General features: G+C 33.2%; 1 protein-coding gene across 4 annotated transcripts in view; it reads left to right on the top strand.

Annotated features, from left to right (window-relative positions):
* LOC138701498 (D-altritol 5-dehydrogenase-like) overlaps nucleotides 1-20,028 on the top strand; it is a 39,627-nt gene that overhangs the window by 8,193 nt on the left and 11,406 nt on the right. For 3 of the 4 annotated variants that reach the window (XM_069828447.1, XM_069828445.1, XM_069828444.1), the window contains 4 exons: nucleotides 5,994-6,118; nucleotides 10,511-10,677; nucleotides 13,762-13,959; nucleotides 16,925-17,111. In XM_069828447.1, the coding sequence (XP_069684548.1) occupies nucleotides 6,027-6,118; nucleotides 10,511-10,677; nucleotides 13,762-13,959; nucleotides 16,925-17,111 (644 nt within the window). In that variant the 5' untranslated portion in view covers nucleotides 5,994-6,026. The remainder of the gene's footprint in view (nucleotides 1-5,993; nucleotides 6,119-10,510; nucleotides 10,678-13,761; nucleotides 13,960-16,924; nucleotides 17,112-20,028) is intronic. The other variant, XM_069828448.1, reaches the window with a different exon arrangement.

The following is a 20,028-nucleotide window of genomic DNA, read 5'->3' as shown; positions in this document are numbered from 1 at the left end:
CTCCCATTCCCCAGAGTTTTGACAAACACACCTGAAAAAATTGTAAAGAGATTCACGAAGTTATACCAGTGTTTATGGAGCTAATTCTTGATTATATATATATATATATATATATATATATATATATATATATATATATATATATATGGAAGCAAGGGTTCGAATCTTTATAGTTACAGGGATGTTTTTTATTTGGTAAATACATCACTTTAAAATAGACTCATATATATTATATCTCGTTTACGTCTACACAGCCTTATAAAAGTACCGGTAACTTGATCAGACATGTGTAGTAGGTGTAATGCAAAATGTGTGCATCAGCCGATTGAGCCACATATTTCTGGAGTTAGTGTAGACCAAGTACATTGAACTGGGGAGACATTTTTTATACCTGCTGTAAACGTTGTTTTACACAGAATATACTCCACCAGATATAAACATTTACTCAGATAGCATTGATTATTCTGTAGTATAATCACAAACATTACTTTTTAACTAAAATACACAAACATGTGCAATAGGCTAAACATTATATATTTTTTTTCAAACTAAAAAACACAAAAACTGCATCCTCGATTCGTGAATGCCTGGAAAAAGTCATATAATATCAGTGCCAATTTTAAGCGTTTTACAACAATTATTTAGTTAATTTATTATGTTGCAATTGATATTATCGTTTGTAATTCATTTTCTCGAACTATTATTTAAAAAAATCATGCCTAAATGAAATAATGTAATATGCAACCAAATAAGAACACGAACTTTCGTTTTCTAGATAGATTACATACAAAAGGTACTGGTATTATCTGCAATTTGACTTCATTTATGGTTAAGTGGATGTATGTAGATTGTAGGCCTACTGGTAATTAGTTTACACAATTTACTTGAAATAGCTATTCATATATTGAGTCATTTCTAATATTATTTTTCTATTTACGAAAGTTGGAATTAAAAATGATATAGACATTAAAGTTTAGTGTTTATGATGATACTTTTTCCTAATAAACCTCTTTCTTTTCATTCTAAATCTTTAAAACATAATTACTTCTCGTACGGTACTGGTAACAGGATGTTTTTACAATCAAGCAAAACTTTCTCTTAACAGTGAGGAACTTCGTGGACTCTTCATAGCTGCTCATCATTTAAATTTAAATTAATGCACAACGAAAAGTAGAAATGATTCTATATGGTACCAATAATAGTGATTTATAATTTCTCTTAGTGAAACATTCTTTTGTCACTATTAAATGATCCATCTCTTTTATCAGTTCATTGTGAATAATACAAAAATATAAGGAAAATCTTTTTAGGATTCTTGAACTTGAGCACCATTTTTTCGTTTCTGATTTACAAATAAAGATTAAATACGGTACTGTACTAAAATATATTGCATTTCATGCTTATAATTCCCAGATAAAAGTACTCGTATATACTGAACATGAAAGTTCGATCAACAATTTAAGAGAAATCTTTTTACACAGATGTAGGTACAGAAAGGACAGACAGCCAGAAGACATGCCCGATATCATGGATGCTAAAAAATGGTATTTCTATGAAAATCTCGAAATCGATTTTTTGTAGCATCACAACATTTCCTCTAATGAGAGAGCAAATGCTTAACATTGAGTATAGCTATTATAAACATGTACTGGTATTTGTAGTTTATGAAAAGATAATTTTGCAAAACTATTCTAGTTTCATATTTAACAGTGACTACACAAGTACTTATTTTGGTAAGATTAAAATTATTACAGCACTATAATGATTGAGGACCTGACCATGATCATATGAACGTTTTACTAAAAATTACCTTAAGAATAAAGTTTCTAAGTGCTTGTGTAACATTGTGAATCACCTTTAAATTTTATTTCATATGAGGTAAGGACCAAGTGATAGTTCAGTCAGTCAGTTGGATCGGATTCGATCTCCTGTAGATCTTGTGAGATGTGTGGAGCCGTGGTTAAGTTTTCCCCTAGTACTCTGATCTATTGTTTCCATACTGTCACCTCACTGATAGCCTGTAGAGTTTGGAAGTGTTATTATATTACAGTACGTATTATTAATAATAATAATAATAATAATAATAATAATAATAATAATAATAATAATAATATTTATTTGTCAGAAACCAGTGTACAAGGCCTGGATATGACATCGTCAGGTTCGATAATACACACACACGCATACATACACTCACACATGCATAAACAAACTTAGCACAAATAAATATAGACAAATAATTATAAGCAAATAAACATACATAGTCAAATAAACAAACACTGAGAGATAAACAGAGTATGCTGTAGGTTAACACATTTATATAAGGACAAAAGGTATAATTAAAATACAAAGAGACAAATTAAAATATAAAGAAAGGGTTACATTTCTAAAATACAATATTTACATCACACTCCATGAATTCATTCACTGAATAAAAAGGTCTGTTCAGCAACCATCTATGTATGCAGGACTTAAACCTATTTATTGGTAACTTTTTCGCTTCCAATGGTAACTTATTAAATATATTTATGCCATTAAAAAAGCAGGTATTTGAGCTTACACTCAATCTGCACCTTGTGTAATCTAATTTATCTTTATTTCTAGTGTTGAAGGAATGTATATCTGATCTAGTCTGATAAAGATCTATGTTGGATCTGAGGAATATCAAGGTTCTGTAAATGAATAGATTGTAAACTGTCATTACCTTTAACTCTGGAAATAGTGGTCTACATGATTTTAATTTTATATGACATGAGGTAAAGATATTCTGCAGTGTAAATCCCAGAATGGCTATGAAAAACCATTTACAGATAAGTTTTAGTATTGACAAGAAAAAGTGTATGGAAGTAAATGAAGTGGCTTTATATAACTCTTCTGTCACGAAATGAATATTTTACATGATGAGAATCAAGATTTAGTTGAAAATGACGAGTGGAAAAGTAGATATGAGATAATTACCAAATACCGGTACAGTTAAGTAGCAGTTTTTAAGATTAATGCAACATAGCGTAATAGACCTAAGACTATTTCTCATGTCGTACATGATTAAAAAAATAAAATTTTACTATGAAATTTTACGTAATATAAATGAAAAGATGAAAATTAGTTGTTTAAATGTTAGCCACAATGGGAGAAACTGATTTTGAGGCGTTAACAGTTACTTTACTGGAAAATAAGACAATAGTCTGAGAGAGTTCATAACACCTCCCATAAAACATATTTTTGGAGTGCATTCATCAAAATAACCTATCTCAGTCTCTCTCTCTCTCTCTCTCTCTCTCTCTCTCTCTTTTTCGTTTGTATCTGTCTCTCTTTTTTTTCTCGACGATTTGAAATATGATAGCACCTCCAATTTCAGTCAGTAAGTCATTATGTTCTTTTTGTATCCAACAGTCGTTTGTGTGTAGGCTACTTGCCATGTGTGCAAAGAGTGGCGCTGAACATTTCACTGAAATGCAGATGTAATTTTCTGCCTTGTATGTTAATTTATTGTTAAGTATTTTGCAAAAATGTACTAGTACTCATACTAATAAAGAAAAAGTAAAGGTATCCCTATTATAGGCCATGAAGACTCGCAGGTTACCGTATTCATTGTTAAGTCTTCCACCTTTTCGAGACAATTGGAATTAGTAGCTGTAGGGATTGCCAATCCTATGTGGTTGTTGCCTTAATGCTCAAGGAAATACTCCTGGTACCTATTCATTTCTGTTAGAGGCTGAGTGAACTTGGAGAGCCACGGTGCAGCTGGAAGGATTAGATCAATGGAAAAATACATGACCAAATAGGGAACAGATTCCTTGACCCTTCAACTTGCAGCGCAACATTTTAACTGTCATGCTATTCTCCCTGCTTAGGTACTTAGTTCGTATTTTAAACGATATATTTTTATTTCTGTTCTTTAATGTTGTAATGTTTACCAAGTGCTAACCTAATCTTACCTAGGATATTATGTCATATCAGCATGCAATAAATTATAGTGATTAAGGTGTTAAAATGGAGATATTCCAAGCTCTGCTTATTGCTGTGAAAAAAAAGTAACATCCACGGCAGTAAGATAAGGAAATCACTGATATGATCTCTTAAAGTAGGGTACAGTTCCGTAATCTAGTACAACCTCTGATTCTACTTTATACGTATGTTAGGTTGGTATATAATGAAATGTAATGACCACTAAGCAACATTTTCACTGTCTGCAGCTTTCCTCATGCTGCCCACAATATGTACTGGGTACACAAAATAATTTCTTGAACACTTACTCATTATTGTCACTTATTTTTAGTAGGTACCAGTACTTTTGTTAAGTTCTCTGTCAAGATTAAATAAACATTTTTGTTTTAACCCGTTTGAACTATCATAAAAAATTCATTTCACACTCACTTGGTGAAATATTTGTTAGCAAGTCTAATTACTTAGTTTAGAATGAAAAAATATTATATTTTATATATATATATATATATATATATATATATATATATATATATATATATATTCATTCTAAACTTAGTAGGTAATTATTTTGTTTATACAGAGTGTTTCCGAGGTGGTGATAGAAGCTTTCAGGGATGATGGCGAAGGGCACATGTATCAATATGAGATAAGGAACCATGGTCCAGAAATGACTGAGTCGAAAGTTATAAGCAAAAATAGTTGTGTGGAAATGGTATTGTAATTTGGCACCACGTGCCCTTCTTCCCTTAACTTTTGGAACAGTCGTGGAAAAATGATATGAGCCGGATGTCTCCTATGTGAGTACTTGGCCCCATACGATCTGTAAGCTTGTCTACTGCTCCCATTGGCTCATCCGTATTCGAAAATCAGGTCTGCTTATTCCACTCTCGTGTACTCCTCCATTTCACTAGGACTGATCGACTGGACACTGCAACTTGTACACATACACTGCTGTCTACAGATGTGCATATCAGGACCGACCACGCCGTTACACATTATGCTATCTGCATTGCTTTATTGTAGTTTCCTGTCCCCACCCCTCAGACAGCGCATTGAATGGAATACTGTAAGTAGACAACGTAAACAACGTCAGATGAATACAGTATGTGTAAGATGTACAGATAAATACACATAAATAAGGTGTACAGAGGAATAAAATTATTTCATTTCCACACAACTATTATTGCTTGTAACTTTCGACTTAATCATTTCCGGACCAGGGTTCCTTGTCTCAAATTGAAACATGTGCCCTTCGCCATCATCCCTGAAAGTTTGTAACACCACCTCGGAAACACTCTGTATATGTATATATATAAACAAAATTAGTTGTAAGAAAGTGCAGAAAAAAATTGAAAATGTTCTATTCCTATTCGAAGTGTTGCGTCATTTTGGGTTGCACAGGTCAAAACATATTGCCTATTGCCTCTTCCTAATTTTTATCCTCTACGCTTCCAGTCTCTAAATTTTCTAACACAGTTATGCACCATAGGACGTCTATGAAACTTTAATACCAGTACCTGGAAATTTTTCTACAATCATAGCAGTTGTCAGGTAGTTAGTGAGTGCATGGGAATGATAAACACTCACTGTTGTAGTATAGCAAATTGAGAAACAACCATTCCCATCACATGACCACCACAAAAGAAATTCTCATTCGTAATGGTGCCTCATCGAGCAAGAAACTTAACTCTGTTCCGTAGGGACTGATTGAATCCTCTCGTCTTGTGTTATGTTACTGGGTACTGTTATCTTAGGTCTTGATCTTGGCCAGCGAATACAGCGTGAGGCACATAAGGGAAACTAGTAACACACTATGGAAATAAGTCCCACTTTGCTTAAGGAAATAAAACGGACTCATTATATATGACCTTTGAATTTTGAACTTCATAATTAACGGAAGAGAGTCATACGTAATTACGAATGAAAGAGAGACATAAGTAATTACTGACTAACTTTAAAGTCTAGCAGAAGCATGTGCTTCAATCTATTTTAATTGAAAAAAGTCACTGTACAAACAGGTACAATAATCCGTATAATTCTTGTAGGGCAAGTTCCCTGTTCGCAACACACCCTTCATAATGGGTCATGAGTTCAGTGGAGTTGTGTCGTCTGTGGGACCAGATGTGAAGCACATCAAGAAAGGCGACAATGTGGTTGTGGATCCAAACAGGTACAGTACACAATTCCACTTAGATTATTACCTAAACAAGCAGGGGTTCAGAACTTACAACTTGTGACTAAAATGATGCTGTTTGTATGTCACTCAATTGTCATATTTTGCTCGCATTTATAGTACAAGGAATAATTAACTAGAAAGTGAAATTTAATTAACATTTTGTTTTAACTTTCAACCAAGTGTAAGAGTTCAAACAAGGGATTGTACAACAGAAGGAAAATAACTGCATCATCATCATCATCATCATCATCATCATCATCATCATCATCGTCGTTCTCATCCTCATTGTCATCATCAACATCAACATCATCATCATTATCATCATGGAGCACAACTCTTTGGGCGACATAGCCTTCCTTTGAAGTTCCTGTCAGGCTTTCCTGTTCTTTGCTAATGCGCGCCAATTTGTATTTCCCAAGAGTTCAGTAGCCTTAATCATCTGTCTTCCTAAAATAACTACTTCTCGCATTATTAAATTTTTTGTTACAGTAATAAAACATACATTTCAAAAGCTTTATTTAAAATCATTGAAGAACAGTAATTAAGGATGATAAACTGAGGGACGTCATGGGTCTCTCTTATGCTGTAATGGCAGACTAAACAACTGAAATGGTTCGGACATGTACATATGAGGGACAACAGCCAAAACAAGTTTGATCTGAATACTGTAAGTGAGAAGGAGACGAGGACTGAACTGATAAGTAAATTAGGAGTGAGGTAGCCTATAGGTGTCAAAATATCAGCAGGAAGACTGAAAGCAATGTAAACTGCTCATCAGAAGACGTAAATGTTATGTAACCGACCTAAACATAGGTACAAGGTCACTGATGACAAAGAATTTTAAGTGTGGTACTAGCTTATTTCAGATAACTGGAATCATGTAGATTACCGGTACTTGTTCTTTTGTCATAAGTCAAATTGATTATCTTGCTACTTTGCTGATAATATTTTTATTATATCAAACATGAAAAGGCTGTCAGAACACAAAAGGTAATTTTACACGTGAATTGTATATATTCACTGATATGAGACCGTATGCAAGTGGTTCCCAAGTGGTTTTCTTCAAGGCCCACATAGAATCTTTAGTGTTCAGACGCGGGCTACAATAATAATTTAACACTCAAATACTTGTGAAAAAAATTCACAAATTCAGATATTTAGTACTAATTACGGTGTTGAATTTTATATAGGCCTATATATAGGCGCGCACGCACGCACACACACACACACACACACACACACACACACACACACACACACACACACGCACACAGGGTGGAAGTGAAATAGTCTTACAGATTTTCAGAGTGAATAGCTCTTGGTGTATGTAACAAAAAACTATAACATCATATTGCTGGAAAGTTCAAAGTTTTTTCAGAAAGATTTTTTTTCCCCCCAAATGTTTAAGAAACTCTTATTCGGTAAATATTGCGAGTAGGATAGTGATTTTTGTCCATTTCGATAGGAAACCTAATAAAGAATCATTTATCCCTCTGGAGTATTTCAATTGTGTGAAAGATGTAAATTTAATTTAAAAAACCTCTAATTTCAAGCCACTGCACATGCAAAAAGGTTGCAACAACGAGGCAGAGAGCAGGTCACCTACTGAGACACACCGAGTTCGTTGACACACCATGATACATCTGTATCACGAGTAGAGTGTGTTAGCGGTGATGTTGCTGGACTGCTGAAACTTCAAACTTAATTTTCTAATTAACCGAGAATTTAATCACAAAATGTAATATAAGTTTTCTATTCATTTAAGTGTACCCCATCATCCCTTTCAATCTGCACTTCCACTCTGTATATATAGCCTATTCGGCATGTGGAAGTGAGGCCAGCAGCAGACTGGACAGTTTGGGCCCTTAAAGGACTGTAGTGCCGTGGATTATATATTTCAGAATTCTACAGCTAGCGTCTTCTTCCTGTGCTAATCATCCAAAGCCTTCTGTCCTGGGTGCATCTTCAATGCTGAGGACTCTTTTTTTCTTTTCATTTTTTTATGATGCGCAATATTTACTATTAGTAACTTTCTTTTAATTTGTAATAGCTTTGTTAGCGAACATTTTACATCTATTTTATATTTAAATTGAATAAAGAACATCTAAATGAGAGAAATGAACACTATATTCACTCGAGATTTGGTCTAACTTAAGAAGTGGATAAACTCGAATCATACGACATACAAGGTGGCTGTCTGGCAATCTATTTCTGTAACAACTTTCTTTTACATTATGGTACCGGTACTCATATCAGGATCACTTCATTCGCACTTGTAACTTGATGCAAATGTTAGTGACACGTACAATGCAAGTTTCTTGTAATTTGAAAACTTGTCCACATATAATGTCTGGAACCAATAATATCATTAAAATTACTTTTAAGTTCTTTTTGAGCTTGAATAACATTACAGTAGGTACATTTCAAATTGTAAGATACCTTTCTCCGTCTCAAGTCACATTGTTCTGGATCTTTAGAAATATTAGGCCTATATTTATCTGTGAGAGTGTTAAAAATGTTCGCTATTTCACTTATGCTGGTAAAATGTATTTGAAAAATTAATTAAGGAAAATTTCCACCTGCTAGAACATAACTTTGGCAGGCCATTTCCACCTATTGGGAATTGCTACCATATGCATTTATTGTATTTACCATGCTGAATGCCCGCAGGCCACTTCCACTTATTGGGAATTGTAGCAATACCGGTATGTATTTACTATATTCACAGTGCTGAATTGAAGTAAAACGAATATAAAAGTTCTTTAATATTAATTTTGTTCCTTTGCTTGAGGTGTTCGTGAAAAAATAGTTTTTGATAATCAATACTCTATAGTTCATACCAATAGAATTAATTACTTTTAGGTATAGTAGTTTAGTTTACCAGTATATGAAATTATGCAGGTTTCTGATCCCAATAAAATGTTCTGAGTTTTTTTTTTTTCTGAAAATAAGGTACCGGTACTATGAACTTATAAATTTCGAGTTATTCACAGTAAATTACTAAATTTAATCAGAAATTATGCATTTACTGCATTTACAGTAATGGATTATTCAATTCAAAATATCTGTTTGACATTTTGTTTCTTTGTTTGTTGTTTTGAGAAAAATATTCTTTGAACCAACTTCAATAGTCAGTCTATAATAAAGAAACTACTAACATATCGGTGTAGTTTATATGATATTATGGAACATTCCGATTCCAATAAAATGTTCTGAATTTTTTTCTGTGAAATGTATAGCTTTGGAGTTATTGGTAGTATATAATTATGATCTTTACTTTAATACCAGTGGTGGAGCTGACAATTTTGTAAGAAGATTGAATTGAAAATTGTATTTACTTAATGTTTACAATGTATCAACTGTGTTGAGATATATGAAGCGTGGTCATTGTTTTGTGATGTTATAACTATGTTAATTTATTTTTTAAAGACAAATTAAGAATATCTAAGAAATAGTAAGTATTAGGAAGATTTTAATGATACAATTTTGGTCGTCATCACATGCTTCATTGGTACGGTATTACAAATAAATACTATGCAAGGTCTAATTACACTCTGTATTTAAACTTGAAGCACACTATTGGCTGAATGTCTGCCATGTTACCTTCTTGCCTGTGATCCAACTTCAAATCATGACCCAATTCAAAATAAAATACCACATAGGTAAATGTGGTTAGTCAATTTTCCTACAACAACAGGGCAAAATAAACGGGGATGCTCGTCTTTTGTTTTAAAAGTATGTGCTTTTCTCTAAGTTTCTTAACTATTTAATTTAGTTGTCTGAGAAATTTAGTACTGTATGTTTTCTCCTGGTATACATATTTTATTCCTGCACTGAAATATCATATAACACATCTGTGACACAGTACATGAAAATTGGCCACCAAAGGGAAACTGAGAGTTGGAACTTAAACTGTGAGGATTCAATCCAGTATCGGAACTGGAATCCGATGTGGCTTAGTGGATAAAGCGTCAGCACATAGAGCAGAAAACCTGGGTTCGAGTTCTAGTGCCGGAGAGAATTTTTCTCTGTTCCACTCATCCTTCAACATAATCAAAGTTTGCACACGAAAAATATATGTTACCTGTAACTCCAGTACAAAGTTTCATAGAATTATTAAACAAAAGAGAAGTTCTTAATTTCGTCCAGCTAAATTAAAGTTTTTACACACTGTGCGACATTACGAGACTTACTTTGTATACTAAATAAACTTCTGCTACTTCTGCTATCAATATCAGTCATTGAATTATTGCACTGAATGGTAAACAAATATCACAGTGTCACTTGCATTAGCAGAATACTTTACTTCGGTTACCAGTACTATTGCCTTTCAGCCATTTCTCACCACATCTGAATATATAAAGTGAATTTTCCCCACCATTGCAGTGGTTGCCTAACATGTGATGCTTGCCACAATGGTAACTACCACTACTGCACTGGCAGTGGGATTGACAAGTCCACAGGGACCTACAAGGATGGAGGTTGGGCGGAATACTGTCTCGTGCCTGCAGACCAGGTACACAAACTATCCGACAACATCACGCTTGAACAAGGTATTGCAAGCAACGAGTGTGTATTGAATTCTGTATCAAATAGTTTATCTATAGGTACTAAACACAAGTAAAATTTAATAAATTAAAGACTTCTATAAATATCAAACTTCGACATTTCATGCCAAAAGACCCACTAAAAATCAGTGTTAACACGTTTCGAAATTTTATGCACATCATCATCGTGTTCGTCCGTAAATATGAGAGGAAGCCATTGTTGTATATTCTTCTAACAACTTATTATTTACCGGTATCTCAACTTAATAGAGTGCATATGGAATGACAAATTCCTCTGAATCTTTCATACGAGTACATTCACAGAAAAGCCATATTATTTTACAAAGATGATGATAATGATGATGATAATGATAATGATAATGATGATAATAATAATAATAATAATAATGATAATAATAATAATACCTCGGATTCATTTAATCGGCATTATCACCATCTCATTCAGATGCTAAATAACCTAAGATGTTGATAAAGCGTCATAAAATAACCTACTTAAAAAAGAAAAAAAAATTTAAAGCCATCACTAGAATGTTTAAACAGCGGGTAAGAGAGGTAATTCAGAACAAAAAAAAAAAAAAAAGAGGTAAGTATTATCTTGCAAATTTCTACACTCATTAGGTTAGCTAATTATAAATAAAATATAACTAAAACAGCTTTTCCCGATAATTTATTAATTTATTGTTAATTATCAATTGTTAATCGTAGCTTTATTTGATTTTCGTCAATGGGAAAAATGTTTAGAGTGTGAAAGGCAATGCAATAGTCTATTTATGAGGTGACTTTGCACACTTTTGCACCCCTTTAATGATGCTTACATTATCATTCAAAACAATTAGGTGTTTTGTGTCTGTTTCGGTTTCATAACGTTTTTGTAGTATTTAAAGTCATATTTCTTCTTCTAGCAGATCTGTAATTGCTTTATTAATTTCAAAATACGATCGTCGAACATCCCTCCAATGCGTTATTTCCACATATTTATGTACGGAATTTTATTATTTCGTCTGTTACAAATATATTAATTTCTTTTCCTATCTATAAAGTCGCGTAGGTATTTTGTATTGTGCCATATAAATAATTATAATTATTGTAGTCATTTGCTATTTTCATACAAATTTCGAATGATGCTCATTAAAGGATGTTGTACACGGAAGGCCAAAGATCTCCACTTCCTCAATGGTAATTGTGGAAACTCTTCAGAATCAATGGAAGACTAATAGTAGAAAGTAGAATAATGGTAGGTTGAAAACTATACGGAAAATTGGAATATTAAGAGAAAACCTGCTCTCCAGTCGCCTTCTTTACCAGAAATATAGAAAATCAATGTAATAGATAGTTTCGAGTCCCATGAAGTCGATCCAGCTTTCTTAACTATTATCAGCTCGATGATACTCCTTTGAAACAGTTCTGGTACTGTACTTATTTTGTATCAAACTGAATGGGCTATTGAGTATTTCAGTAAGTTATGGAAGATAAAAAAATAACTGGTAGGAACTGCACTCTTTCAGTCTATAATCAGTTGTTTTACCAGTTGAGAAGATAATATTGTTGCTATGTTGTGAACATATTGACGGCCCAGTTCAAAATGAAAACAATTAAAAATTTAAAGTTTCATATTACTGTGAAAAATTCAATTAACATCACTCTAATTGGAACTTCTGAAACATCATTAACAGAATTTAAAGTAATTTCAGTGAGCTTTTGGTTTTTCATGGCAACATGAAATTTTAAAATGCAGTTTTCTCAAAACTTTTAATTTTGAGTTACTTCCCTTTTGAAATGGCCTGTTGATATAATAAAATTGAGGTTGGTGAACTAAATCAGTAAAACAAGATACAAAATAAAACCTGTTGAAAGGACGAAAAACACTTCATACGTTACCGGTAGTCTTCAGTGAAGAAGAAACGAAAATATGGACCAAGAAAGTATCCTACGAAAAGTATTATGAGATGTGATAATATTTAAGAATATTCATAAAAGACTAGCATAAAAAATTTGTTCTGCAATTGAAAAATGAGTTCTATTCAGTCAATACTTAACATAAACACAATAAAACATGTTATAATAACATTTACACAGATTTAAAAACAAACGTTTTCGCCAATTTTGATTGGCATCTTCAGGTCGTGTAGGTCGAATGGAACATGTTATAAAAAGTGAACACTTGGTATATGACGTTAAAAACCAAAGTTACAACTGTAATATCACTTAAAAACAGAGAATAGAATATAGCAAAAAGCCTCCACGATGTGTGTAGAATCACTGTGTTGAAAGAGGCGTGTGTGAACCAAGGAAACAGCAAAATTCTTCTGAAATTGCAGATACAGTTTTCAAGATAGATTTGAAGATGCTACGAACATTTTTCAATTAACATTGAACTTAACGGAACCAATATGCCTTTGAAATTATTATGCAAGATTTACAATTTTTAAAGTTTAAATTTAAGTTCAACTGCATATATATTTTGTTTATACATGTTTTATCGGTAAAATTAATAAAATTAGAATATCCCTCTTCTTCCTCTTAAATCAGTATTCAGCTGGTCAGATTAGAAACTGATTAGTGCCACTTTTGCATTATGCAGCAGTCTATAAGCAGGCCATATATAAGTACTGGTAATGGCTGTTCCTCACACATGAAACATGCAGCATATCTTTCGGCAATATCTAATAATACACTTTTGTCATGAATATTCAAGGAAAATGAGCATTACCGTATGCTACTGTTACGTCACGTGTGCTTTAAATTCAGTTAAACAATGTTCTCCAGTGGGAAAAGCTGTAGAATTAAAAGACTATTTTGTTCCTATATAAATAAATGAGTTGTATGAAAATTTTGACAACTAAAATATCGAAAAATCTTCATAACGATTTGTCCCATTCACCATAAGCTTAATTCTGGTTTCAGTATCTTCTTAGCATATGAGTATAATGAAAGTCCTTTGTTTTATAATGTACCGTATTCTAATTTTATGTTATGGTTTGTAATGAAAAGTATGGTAGAGCACAATTCAGAAAGCCAACTTTTAAAAAAATCCAAAATATATAGGCCTAAAATAAATGTTATTTACAGCTGGACTCACGGAGCCACTGTCCTGTGTGTCCCATGGATGGGATCGTATCATTCCTATTCCTGTGGGATCCAGGATCCTGATTCTTGGGGCAGGTATCATCGGCAACCTTTGGGCCAGTGTCCTACATCTTCAAGGCCATCGTAGAGTGGTAGTGAGTGAGCCACAAGAAGCACGCAGAAAGTTGCTGGCAAAATTGGGTGTGTAGGCCTACCATGTTATGTAATAATCGTAGAGAGAGATATTTCTATTTGTGACACTTGTCCCCATGGTGTTGTATCTGACCTCAATCAACACATTCGTAAGAATATCACGTTGGTAATGCGACCACGTCCGGCAATTGTTCTCATGTTGATAGGAAATAGAAGAAATATGAGATACTAGGTTCGTTCCAGCATGGTTTGGAATCGATTCTAATCTGCCTGCTCATGCGCAGTAGCCCAATGTGTGTTCCAACAAGACTAGAACTGATTCCGAACCGATGCTGAATTCTCAGTTACCTGTTCGAATGTGCTTTAGAACTCGTTCCGAATGAGTGAAATTAGTTCTCGATTAAAAGTAGAACTGGGAATTCTGAACTGTTGACGCATGCGCAGATGATTTAATCTGAAGTTAATAGTTAAAATGCTTCGAGACTAGGCAGATTAAAATAAAAAAAATAATTGATCATGAGTGAGGAAGGTGATAGTGATATATTTTATCACGAATTAAGTTCGGAAGATGAATATAATTTTAATATGAGAAAAAACTACAAACGCCTTGAAAGAACATTTCAAGAAATGTTCCAACAATGTAAAATTCCGAACTAGTTCTGACACCATACACAACTGGTACATGCGTCGAAATAAGTTCGGAACGTGTTCTGAATTGCTTGCTGGAATAAACCTAGTGATAGAGCAGATTGCCATTTTTTTTGTAAGAATAAGGGAAATGAAATAATAGACAAAATTTCACTTAAACAAAATACTTGTCCATAAAGGACTGATATAATTTTACATTAGGTATTATTATTATTATTATTATTATTATTATTATTATTATTATTATTATTATTATTATTATTATTATAACCGCACAGTAACTTGAGTTTATTTACAACATAAAGAAGAAATTTTATTACCCACTAGAAAATATCTTGACATATATCACATATCTGTGATTAAATAAACATTCATGTCAATTACTACAGTATAATCTAAGACTAATAATAATAATAATAATAATAATAATAATAATAATAATAATAATATTATTATTATTATTAGTATTATTATTATTATTATTATTATTATTATTATTATTATTATTATTATTATTATTATTATTATTATTATTATTATTATTATTATTGGTGGCAGTAATGGTCGTGGTCGCAGCAGCAGCAGTATAAATTTTCTTCCATTTTTAGACTATTAATGCCCTTGATAACTATAATGTATAATGAAGATTCTTTTAAATGAAAATAAAGCATGTACTTGTAGGTGTGTGTTTGTGTGCTTGCGCACACTAATACCTTATGATTTTTGTGTTGCATAGTGTGAAGAGTGCTAGAGAAATATAGAAAAATATAAGTGATGAAAGATACCAATAAATAAGGCGAAATACAGAAAATTTGACAACATTATGATAGATTGAACAAGAGTATCTAGAGAAAACACATTTCTACATTTTTTTCTGATATTTCATCTTGCAGTCGCAGTTTGGATCTAAACATCTGATGTAAAAAATTGATGCTCTAACCCAGGGATGCAGAACTTGGGAAAAGAAGGGTGGAAGCATGGGGGAAGAGATGTTCCCCTGTCCACAAGGCTGGAGCCTTCAATGACGTATCAGTGACGTTTGGCAAGCACACTGAATACATCTCTCTTCTCACTCTACCATGTCCAATGATACGAGGGTTGAAAGGAAGGGATGAGTTACGTGTTCTGGTTTGTGACATCTGCCGCATTTGTAGCACAGTTTTGCATCCCTGCTCTAACCATTCGATTAACGTTGCACAAACACAGTTCTTTTCAACAGTATAATTTTATTACTTTTATTGTTGAAAGAAAACGAAGACTTGCCTAAATTTTCCAAGTACAAAAATCAGACTTCATTCTTTTTACATACTTCTAAATTCTAACTATAGTGGAACTTTCTAATTCATATGCTTTTAATTCTAATTATTATTCATTAATTCGAATTTTTTCTTTGTCCCCCTGGTATGCTCCTTCGTAATACTCGCCATCATACTGCTTGCTAAGAGTCTGTCACATTACTTTGAAGTCCACCAAGAGGTATTACACAATGCATCAATATAATTGCTATTGATAGAGAACATGATGATGCGTTAATTACTGATCCATTGATTCGATTTGCGACTAGTGTTGATCAACCTCAACAAGTAAACATAGAAAAGAAAAATATTTATGAGGCAGTTCGTGAATACCAGTACCTGTACTTTAAGCAAAAATATAAAACTAATGGTAATATTTAAATAATAGGTTTGTTTTTAGGTTCTCGTGCTACCATCTCAAATTTGTTTGTTGAATTTTGTAAGAGATTTAATATACCAACCAGTACATTAAAAATTCTGGTTGTTACTGCAGTTAAATATTCAGTACAGATTCGCAGAAACCATTTATATGGATAATGAACTCTTAAAATTATTTAATTATATGATCAGTGAAGTGATGAGAAATTCTAATGTTAGGTAGGTACATTTTGTTTGGCTTATATTGCAAATTTTTATATTATGTTATGCACTGTATTGAAATTGTTTAGGTAATAGATGAAAAAATGTGTTATGGAAATACATTGAATTTATTTTGTGAAGCTTATCAACATAGCTTGATTGGTTACAAAATAAGCATACTTTGCATAATTTTGGGATGTAGCTATGCATTTAGGCCTAGCCTACTTGTAAACTTGAGTATCTCGTCTTCCATAGTAGCCTTCAATACAAAATACCGGTACTTTATGACTAGTGATTATATAAATAAATTTAAACAAAGCATTCATAAATTGCAGTGATTACCAATTACGGTACTTGTTCCATTCTAACGACTTTAGGAAATTTGCTCTGTTAAAATTAATGTAGGTCTACGAACATAACTTAGCTTTGCTGATATAAACATCTTCATTTACGCACAAAACACTAGGTGAAGAATTGCTTTTTCATTTCAGAAACTGGCTATGACATAATCGCACCCGAGGAACTGAAAACTCGTAAAGCCAAAGACCTCAGCTGGGGTGTAGATCTTGTGATTGATTGCAGTGGCAATGCTCCAGCCATGGAGGAAGCCCTGAGTTTCATCAATTCCGGGGGCACATTCTGTATCTTTGGAGTGTCACCTCCAGGAACTATGATGAGGTAAAAGTATACCGGTACCTAATGCTAAACTTGTTACACTACGAAATTATATGTAATTATCATACAGTTATGGTACCGTATGTGGCCATTGTACATCTTTCTGTACTGTCACGTAACATATCCAAAGTTATTATTATTATTATTAAGATTAACTCACTACTAATGGGAGACACTGGATTAAGTAACTTTACTGAGAATAATTCTGAACTGATAATGCAGTTTCTGAGAAGCTGACTTGAATAACGATTTTTTTATGTCGTGTTGAGTGACATATTCATTCGTTTTATTTTGAACTGGGTAGTTCAGTAGGCTACACTTAAATACTATCAGTTACATATTGGTTATATCTTAAATAAAGAATAATGGAATTTATTATGTTACTGGTACATTTGCTGAAAGAGGAGATGTTTGTTTGAGGAATTTCCAAACCACTTTCAACATTTAACAAGAAACTGGAGAGACCAGGAAAAAAAATAATGAGATGTAATAACTGACTAATAAGTATTACATTAACATTAAGACAACTATGTAAAGTGTGAAATTCATTCTGAGAAATGAATTAGTGAGTCACATGAAATTGAGAAATATCTGAACTCCCATTAGATATTCTTTGGAGCTTCTATAGATGACTTTGGAATTCTACATTTACTGGTAATACAAATTGTCCACACCTGTGGAGTAATGGTTAGCTCATCTGGCCACGAAACCAGGTGGCCCAGGTTCGAATCCCATTCGGGGTAAGTTACCTGGTTTCCCTCAACTCAATTTGGGCAAATGTTGGGTAACTATCGGTGCTGGACTCCGGACTCATTTCACCAGCATTATCATCTTCATCTCATTCAGATGCTAAATAACCTAAGATGTTGATACAGCGTCGTAAAATAACCTACTTAAAAAATAATAATACAAATGATCTATATTTAAAATTAATTTAAATTAACGTGTATGGTATTGTGTTGTAATATTTCATATCCTTTTCCGTGGTACTGCATTTCGTATAATTTCACATAAACGAAGCAGAGAAATCCTATATGTAGGCCACAGTCTTGGAACTATATATAGACATATATTATTACGATGTACCGAAGTACATATGATATTTCCGTGCAGAAATTCTGCGTCATCATATGATGAAGGATGAGTGGAACGGAGAAAAATTTTCTCCGGCACCAGGATTTGAACCCAGGCTTTCACCTCTACGTGCTGACGCTCTATCCACATCTATGACGCAGTGCATGAGGGTAGGCCACTAGAGGGAATCCAAGAAGTGGAACTTAAACTGAGAGGATTCAATCCGACATTGGGATGGGAATCCAGTGTGGCTTAGTGGATAGAGTGTCAGCATGTAGAGCTGAAAACCCGGGTTCAAATCCTGGTGCTGGAGAGAATTTTTCTCCATTCCACTCATCCGTCATCATATGATGACGCTGAATATCTGCACGGAAATATACGTACTTCGGTACATCGTAATAATATATGATATGCGAAAAATAATCACTTAGTGATTTAAGATGGCACTTACTCTGTCGGATCCCGGTCACTTAAACACTCATAACGAGCGCACCTCTGCACATTTGTGGACAATGTGCCACTGTCATACATCTATGATGCAGTGCATGTGGGTAGGCCACTAGAGGGAATCCAAGAGGTGGAACTTAAACTGAAAGGATTCAATCCGATATCGGGATGAGAATCCAGTGTGGCTTAGTGGATAGAGCATCAGCACGTAGAGCTGAAAACCTGGGTTCAAATCCCGGTGTCGGAGAGAATTTTTTTCCGTTCCACTCATCCTTCATTATATATAGATAGACTTATTTTCAACTATAAAGGATTGTTTGATGACTAATGCTAATTAATTTTACTTCATACAATTGTTGCCCTTATTAATGTATCTTTATGTTTAGCAACAACTCAAGGAATATAAAAGTATTAATTTCTTTCCATGACAAACATGAAACAAAAATTCCACTGATCCAAAACACTGGAATCATTGGCAACTTCTGATTATGTATGCTGCTAACCATGTTCTTGAAAGATGAAGATGAACAACACGTTTTCTCTCTATTAATTGAAAAGGCAGTCAGACACACTGACTCTTATAGATTGCTGTCGTGTTTTAAAATTTAATTATTTCTGTTTCTATTTCTCTTTCATTTTATATTAGTCCAACAATAGAACTTTAAGGTCTGTTTCAGTCACAGCTTACCTTCCTGTAGGTCTTCCGAAATTTCTTTGCCTATTTGAAATATATTTTATGTACTACACCCCCCAAGTTAAATTTGCGTCCCATGAATGCAAGAGACGAGTGCTAATAGTTCGTTGTTACTATACAACCTACAATTTCGTCTGTGAGTGAGATCATGTTACAAGAGATAATGCAATGAGTGAGGTACTGGTAATGTATATAATGTGTGTAAGAAATACGATGCATAATATTAATATTAGTAATATTAGTTGAGGCATACCTTATTACAATAATTAACTATACAGTATTGAGCATCCACTGTACGTGAAGACGATCTGAAATTGGATAAAATAGGCTATCAAAATTAACGATTACTGCAGTTTACATGGGACAACACAGTATTTATATGAGTACACCACTTTCAGAACCTCCTATACATGTATCTTCACCACTATCTCATACAACTCGCTGGCACGAACAGTAGACAGCTCTTTATCAGCTTAGTATTTACTCATAGGTTGCAAAGGTTGTAAATTCAACGAGTTTCATAAAACATTTCTAAATATTTTTGAATCCAGTTTTCCTGTTAAGTATAAAAATGAAACAATATGTAACAATAGATGGATTACACAAGGTATTAAAATCTCATGCAAAACCAAGAGATCATTATACATACGGAGCAGAAATAGTAATGATTTAAACTTAAAACAACACTATAAAAATTATTCAAAA

Source organism: Periplaneta americana, chromosome 6 (assembly GCF_040183065.1).
Source record: "Periplaneta americana isolate PAMFEO1 chromosome 6, P.americana_PAMFEO1_priV1, whole genome shotgun sequence".
Classification (NCBI taxonomy): domain Eukaryota; kingdom Metazoa; phylum Arthropoda; class Insecta; order Blattodea; family Blattidae; genus Periplaneta; species Periplaneta americana.
This window is presented reverse-complemented; position numbering and strand designations above follow the sequence as displayed.